This window comes from Tauraco erythrolophus, chromosome 1 (assembly GCF_009769465.1).
Source record: "Tauraco erythrolophus isolate bTauEry1 chromosome 1, bTauEry1.pri, whole genome shotgun sequence".
In the NCBI taxonomy this organism is placed as follows: domain Eukaryota; kingdom Metazoa; phylum Chordata; class Aves; order Musophagiformes; family Musophagidae; genus Tauraco; species Tauraco erythrolophus.
Genome location: NC_141465.1, coordinates 2,018,739 through 2,026,324, shown reverse-complemented (window position 1 = coordinate 2,026,324; position 7,586 = coordinate 2,018,739). Strand labels below are relative to the sequence as shown.

The following is a 7,586-nucleotide window of genomic DNA, read 5'->3' as shown; positions in this document are numbered from 1 at the left end:
CATATCTTCTTTTTCAACCAGTTTATATTCATATATTCTATCAAAGGGGACCATGTCCACAGAGCAACATCCATTCTGCCAAGACGGATTCTAGCCACGTGGCCGCTCTCTACACCAAGCCTGTCTCATCAGCCACATCCCCAGTACCAGAAGAGTTTGTATCCACAGCCAAGACTTTGTATTAAAAAGATTTATAAATGATTTACCAATCCAGATCTCTCCAAGCACCTCACATGTGTTGCCCAGAGCAATGAAAATCAAAACCATGTGTCCATAGTGGAGGGGAAGAAGAAGTCTTCACGTGTCGAACACCTTGAGATTTTCCTCTTGTTTAAAAAAATAATTAAATGTCAGGAATGGAAGGTGTGTCTGCTCGGAAGTATGGGGAGCTGGAGAGAAGAATCTCTGTAATTTCATTCCTTGCCACCCCTCTCTTTGTTCAGCAGTCATGAGGACTTCACAGAAAGCATCAGTTGTTTGTTTCTCCCTCTTCCTCATCAAACGACTGCACCCCAGAGGAGGTGACATCTGAGACTTTGCGGCTCAGCGCAGCGTGTTCCATCTCCTCTCGAGGAGACAGTGATTCCAGGTCCCGGCACACTGCATCATCCTCCTCTGGAGAGGGCTTCTTGTTTAGGAGAGGAGCCTTCTCCAGCCGTGGGTTCCCTTCATCCTCAATGTGGTCGTCCATGTACGTGCTGGACTCAGCCCCACCCCCGCTCTGAGCAGTCTGCAGGGGCCACACGTGGACCAGCCCCGTGCTCTGGATGAAGTTCTGCTCCTGCCGCTGGTGCTGCTGCAGAAGGCTGCTCTGAATCAAAATGCTTTCCTGAAGGTTTGTCTGCGACTCGTCAAAATTCTGGCCTAAGTAGGAGCCAGTTGCTGGGGAGGCAATGAGGGACTGGTCACTGGTTTCCCAGGCATCGGATGATCCTAAGCAATACATGCCCTGCGAGACGTAGGAATGGGGCCAGCTGTCATACTGCGTCTGGGCCATATGCTCTGCAAGCAAAGGAGGGAAACAACACACAGTTAGACACTGTCCAGGCCAAGCTGGCTCCTTCGGAGAGCGCGTGTGCCCGTGCGTGGCACTGGGCTGTACGGGATACACGGATCCTTTAGAGGGGAGGAAGGCGAAAGGAAAAGGGGCAGTTCTAGGCTGTAGGCAGATTGACTTGATTATACCCACAACGGACTGCACAAGCTGGTAGCTTTCCACAGTTGTGCCCAAAAAGGCTTTTGGAGCCTCCCTGTTAAGATTAGATTCTTTGGACAGCTCCGCAAACAGATGATGCCTCTGCTAGATGCCAATTCCCCCAAAACTGAGGCTACGGAATAAAACAGGGTAGAGGGAAAGAGAGCAACATGACAGTAAGAGCAGGAAAGGAAAGGGGTGTTTCAGCATTAGCAAGAGGCACTGGAGCTCACCTTGGCTCTCCATTAGCTCCTGATAGTTCTCAGAGTAGTTGCCTGCTGGGTTCTCCTGATTTGAGTTTACACTCACATCCTCACCATCCATGGAGGACCAGGCCATGAGAGTTGCCTCAGAAATAGCAAATTGCTCCATCACTCCTGTGCCGAAGGACATAGGGCGGGAAAGCAGCAATGTATGAAAGTCTCCACTTCTCACCACCCTCTGTAATCTCATCTCTTGGTCGCACTGTCCCACTCTTGTCCTGCCTCAGCAACACCCATCACCCAAAACTGGCCCTCGCCCTCTCCACTTCGCATTCCGTTGGCAACACTCCAACCACAGCCTCTCTTTTCCTTTGGCCACCTGAACCACCCACAGGCTCTCCTGAGCGTGTTTTTCACATTCACTTTGGTCTCTCTCGGGGATTCTGCTCCGGGGACATCCCAACCCATCCGGATCCACGTGCCAAAAAGTCAGCGCTACCTGCAAGGAACCGGGCTTCCTTTTCACCGTCGCTCAGGTCCGAGTAGGCATCGGCGTCCTTGCGCGCCGTCTCGTGCGTGTGCTGCTGCTGCTGGCTGCTGCCCTTGCCCCAGCCTTGCCACTCGATCATGTGAGCCACTCGCCCTTGGCCCATAGCCGTCGGCTTCGTGACGTGGTCCTTCATGCTGCGCGATATCCCTAAGGGGCCAGACATTGGAAAACAAGGAGGGGCTATTACACAGCTCCGGGGTTGTCTGCCATGTTGTTCACCTCTCTTGGAAGTGGAGCTTCTCCCCTCCTTTCCTGACGGGGTTCAGGGGTTGGGTGTTGGGCGTCTCCCACCTTTCACTGTATCACTCTCCAGGAGTGTTTCTCCATGTTTCCTTGTGATGGCTCTCAGAAGGGGGGAAAAAGGGAAACCCCAAATATAAAAGACCATTTCCTTCCTTGCCTAGAATCCGTTTAGGACAGAGCTGGGCATGAAGGATGAAGCTGGAAGTGAACACACTAAGAAATAGGAAATGGGGTTAAACCCAAGACTGGCAGAGGGGAAGCAAGTGGCGATGTCTGAGCTGCGGTGCACGGCGAGAAGCCAACGGCAGTAAGACAAGTCTGTTCTTTGAAAGGGAAACAACTAGGAGATGTCTGCATCTAGAACCACAGCGGTGGAGACTCCTCTAAGGCCTCAAAAGGCAAGAGTCAGGAAGGAGCAGCTGGGAGAGCAACAGAGAGACACGGGAAGAGGCACAAAGGCCTGTGGAGAGAAGCTGCCGAGGATAAACCCAAATTTTGAGGACCTCACCAGAGAAAGATGATTTAGCCAAAGCCCCAATCCCATAAGCATTGGAGTTGCGTTTCAGCTTGGGGAGGATGGAGGTCGTATCTTCCATGGAGAGCTGAAAAGAGAGAGAATATGAAGAAATGATACACGGGAAGGAGAAAAGGATGTGAATTGAAGTGAGAAATCAGGATTCCAGAAGGTAGGGGGAAGATGAGGAGCAGAAGCAAGAAAAAGAACAAAAGAAGGGAAGTTAAAATTAGAGGCTGTTTAACCAGGACCGGATTTTGCACAGCTCAGTTGGGACTGAGTGAGGCACAGCCAGCAGGAGAGGCAGAAGCAGGCTGTGACAAGCCTCCTCTGGCTGCTGCCAGTCCTCCACGGGAATGCTGCACTGGTCCCAACCCTTAGAGGTGCCAGACATGGCTGATGGACAATTCAGAGAGCTTCCAACGGGGAGCTGACAACGTGCTAGGCGAGCCACAGTAACGCATCATACTACGGATATTAATTTTTATGTTACTTTTGGGTTTAATTTCTTCTCATATGGCCTTAAAATGAACGTGATTGTATCGGTGATGCGCCCTGTTTCAAGCACCTACAACCACCTGTAAAGAAATGAGGTCTACAGTTCTGCTTAATTCCATTTTCTCTCTTCCCTATGTTCATCCTCAGTCCCTGAGTAACAAGGACAGGGAACTATTGGGACAGGCAGCAGACACAAACGTCATCATAAAACACAGTCCCTCAAGATGAATCCATCAGGTTTCTTCAGAGATGCCGGGCATCGCGTAGGAGGCTTAATTTTCAAAAGGGCTAAACAAACGTTGCTTCTGCTCTTCATTTCGACCTCTCTGAAAATCAAGTCCAGCATGCTTCAAACACAAAGGTACTCAAAAGTCGCGAGCATGACGCTGGAAATTTTAAATGCTGACGTGAAGCAAGCATTTGGTCAGAGGCACAAACGTCACAAAAGGGCAGTCAAATTTTTGGAGGCAAAGGAGGCATTGCAAAGATGCTGAACTGCATATAATCCCAGACAACTGCTGAAACGTGAGAGGTGAGTTTCTCTGGAAATTGAGTGTAAAGGCAGCAGCTAAGGCATCCCGTAATTTTGGAGCCAGGAATGTCTGTGAGTAGCACGCGAGCCGAAGGAATCAGAAAGCAGGGGAAGAACAGCAAAAAAGTGAGAACACAGCCCTTGTTCCATGATGCATTTCCTTTGGTGATGAAGCTGGTTGAAGAATGTCCATCTGTGCCCGTCCTGGTCATTCCTGCCTGGGCGCTGCTGTTCAGCATCCACCCACTCGTGTCAAGACAGCCTGGGGGCTGTGCTGTGAGCCACCTCATGGAAACGGTTCAGAAAAGAAAGTAAACTGCAGAAGGTGTCTACCACGAGGTTGGAGAGCTATGACATGAAGGCAGGAATGAATGAAAAGGGAAGGAAATTCATGAGCCAGCTTTGAGACCAAAGAAGATCGATGGAATTACACTGAGAAAGAGCTGCACTATGAAAGAGCTCCATGAATTCAGAATGGGTTGGAAAGTGGGAAACTGCAAGTAAGGAAACTGTCTTCTACTGTCTTTAAGGAAACATGACTTTGTGTACCTTGCTTTCAGCTAAACAGAGGTGCAGTGAGGGAAAAACCTGACAAATTCCTTCTAGACAGTTGCTGCAAGCACCATTATTTTCCTGCACAATTTGTTTCTCTAGGAAACAAATTGGATTTTTTTCTTTTGCCTAGGCAAAAGCTCCCAAGCCCTAAGTGCCACAGTGAAAGAGATGTCAGTAGGACGAGAGTTAGTTAAAAAAATCTAAGTCCCCTTGATATTCAGTGTCCCAAGTGCCTTCAATCCACAGAGAACAAGAAAATCACAACCATTTAAAAGCTTTGAAAGTATCTGGGATTTGAAAACGCTTACACTACCAAAAATGGAGCTTCTAACCCTGACTTTTCAAAGGTACAAACCCATCAAGCTAATTTATGTGAACACAATTTTTAAGGCTCCCAAGCAGAAAAAAAATAGTTTGGTAGCACTGAAGTGCATTATTCCCTTTTCAGGATGCTGCTACTGCATTAGTGAAAAATAAAAAAATAAACCCGCATTTTTTCAAGGCATAGGTATTAAGAGCAACGAGGAACACGTGTTATTAAAATGTTTGCTTGTTTCTTCTTCCCCTTGTTAACTGAAGTTACCTGGTACTGACCATCTACCCCAGGGGACATTAAGAATTCTTTTTACTTCTGGATGCAGCTGAAAATGAGGGCTGCATTTCTCCCAAACTCCTGGAGAAGACCAATTGATGCTCCAATCAAAGACTACTGATCATTTAAAAATGGACAGATGTCTTTTTTTTCCCCTAGCAGAGCCCCCAAATCTCAAAAACAGAAAATACGAAACGACAACGCGTTTGTCTCCAAGAGGACAAAGGCAATTTAATAGCGACCTGCAGATCTAAACACCTGCCAGGCAGCAAAAGAGCCAGAGGCAAACAAAAATCCATCACCATCCTCTGAATCACAGAAAATTCCCAGAATTTCAGCGGCACTAAAACTTTTAGTCATGTTTCCATTCTGGTCTCCGCTGTATCGAATGGCAGACAAATCCTGGTCTTCCTAAGACTAGGAATTTGAACGGTGGTGTGGCACATACTCACATTGATACCATCCCAGGAGAAATCCGTCCGTGTTTGCTAAAGAAAGCAAAGAAGGACATCAGGTTAACGTAACGAACAAGCTGCATCTCTCTAGTAAGTTTGCCATGATCCACAGCCACCACCCTTATCTGATACAGAATCAAAGAACCATGGAATGGTTAGGGTTGGAAGGGACCTCAAAGATCATCTAGTTCCAAAAAACTCGTGTCTTTCAAGCTGGTTTCATTCCCTGCTGTTGATTATGGTGTCTGTAGGTATCGCGGTGCTCGAAGGTACAATATCAAACAGGATGATAGAGTATGAAGAACAAGCTCGAGCTCTTCAGGCTCCCCTCCTCACAGCTCCTTGCTAAACGGTGCAATGCTGCGAGCTGCATCGCTGTGAGGACAACACAAGGAGGAGCTACACCACCTACGTATTTTGAGTGCGCTACAGCAAGTTACAGGATTATTTTCTGCTAGAATTATTTTCTCTTGCAGTCGTTCAGTTCATCTACTCTGATCCACTTTCCCCTTGCATGCTAGACCCACATCAGGTGTTACGGTACCAATTCATGGTGCATCTCCTTCAGCCGGGAGGACTCGCACCTCAACATCTTGCTTTTGGGGATGTGGATGCTCAGGAAAACGTAGAGGGACCAGTTACACCGATGGTACCCATTCACATCTGTCCAAATGTTCACTGAGGTATAGTTTACACTCATTGAATTTTAGATCTGAATTTGATTTAACTGAATCAAATCCAGAGAGACCTGGAGAGTTGGGTGGGGAGAAATTTAATGAAATACAACAAGGGCAAGTGTAGAGTCTTGCATTTGAGTAAGAACAACCCCATGTACCAGTATGAGTTGGGAACTGAACTGTTGGGGAGCAGCACAGGGGAAAGGGACCTGGAGGTCCTGGTGGACAGCAGCATGGCCATGAGCCAGCAATGTGCCCTTGTGGCCAAGGTGGCCAATGGCATCCTGGGGTGTATTAGAAGGGGTGTGGTGAGTAGGTTGAGAGAGGTTCTCCTCCCCCTCTACTCTGCCCTGGTGAGGCCGCATCTGGAATATTGTGTCCAGTTCTGGGCCCCTCAGTTCAAGAAGGACAAGGAACTGCTTGAGAGAGTCCAGCGCAGGGCCACAAAGATGATGAAGGGAGTGGAGCATCTCCCTTCTGAGGAAAGGCTGAGGGAGCTGGGTCTCTTTGGCTTGGAGGAGACTGAGGGGGGACCTCATTAATGTTTATAAATATGGAAAGGGTGACTGTCATGAGGATGGAGCCAGGCTCTTCTCAGTGGCATCCAATGACAGGACAAGGGGAAATGGATCTAAGCTGGAACACAGGAGGTTCCACTTCAACATGAGGAAGAACTTCTTCCCAGTAAGGGGAACAGAACACTGGAACAGTCTGCCCAGAGAGGTTGTGGAGTCTCCTTCTCTGGAGATGTTCCAAACCTGCCTGGACACGTTCTTGTGTGACCTGATCTAGGTGGTCCTGCTCCGGCAGGGGTATTGGACTAGATGATCCTTTGAGGTCCCTTCCAATCCCTGACATTCTGTAATTCTGTGAATTTTCCATACAGGGTTGGGCCCCACAATTTCCACCAGGATTCCATGAAACTTCCAAGGAATGCAGACCTACAGGCTTGTCAGAACTGCCACAGTTTTCCCCATGTTCTGTTTCGCTCCAGCCATGAGTGGTTAAAAGCACTTTTCATTTGCAAATTCTTACTCACCATGGATATTGTGAAGAGAGTATTCAACGCCAAACTGCGCAGATAGGAAAGTCTCATCCTTGGGTGCACACTGGCATTCTGCTGCTCTCCCAGATGATGCCTCAGTGATGCACAACACCCATTTCTGAACTCAGAAAGAACTGAAATGTTCTGATCCCCCTGGGTGAACGGTCTGGAACAGGCACTCACCTCGGTGGAAGGTCGATGGAAGCTGCTGCCATGCAGGGAACTGGTGCTGTCCATGTTGATTTGGTCCACATCTTTCAGTCCCTTCCAGTCTACTGCAATCACCTCGTTTCCTGTGAGAACACATCTAGTCAGGCTTCGGAACGCCACTGCAATTTGTTCTCCCAGTCCTAAGGCAACTCAGCTCAGCGCACCGGAGAACCACTGAGGCCATAACAGCCTTAAACCAGACCTTCCAACTTGAATCAGACCACCTGGACACCAACAACTATTACATTTCACACAGTTATCTCTACATGATGACCAGTCACAGAATCATAGAATCATCTGGTTGGAAGAGACCCTCA

General features: G+C 48.3%; 1 protein-coding gene across 3 annotated transcripts; it reads right to left on the bottom strand.

The window, feature by feature from the left end:
• Nucleotides 1-469: 469 nt before the first annotated feature.
• FAM131B (family with sequence similarity 131 member B) lies at nucleotides 470-7,344 on the bottom strand. 3 transcript variants are annotated; one of them, XM_009981497.2, is made up of 7 exons: nucleotides 7,243-7,344; nucleotides 5,335-5,370; nucleotides 2,700-2,793; nucleotides 1,898-2,095; nucleotides 1,429-1,572; nucleotides 831-1,002; nucleotides 470-749 (listed from the first exon to the last, which is right to left on the bottom strand). In XM_009981497.2, the coding sequence occupies exons 1-7, from the start codon at nucleotides 7,294-7,296 to the stop codon at nucleotides 470-472; spliced, it is 978 nt and encodes a 325-aa protein (XP_009979799.1). In that variant the 5' UTR covers nucleotides 7,297-7,344. The 3 variants fall into 3 exon arrangements, with proteins under 3 accessions (XP_009979799.1, XP_086472921.1, XP_009979798.1); XM_086616795.1 differs by having other exon boundaries at nucleotides 470-1,002; nucleotides 1,898-2,128; XM_009981496.2 differs by having other exon boundaries at nucleotides 470-1,002.
• Nucleotides 7,345-7,586: the final 242 nt, after the last annotated feature.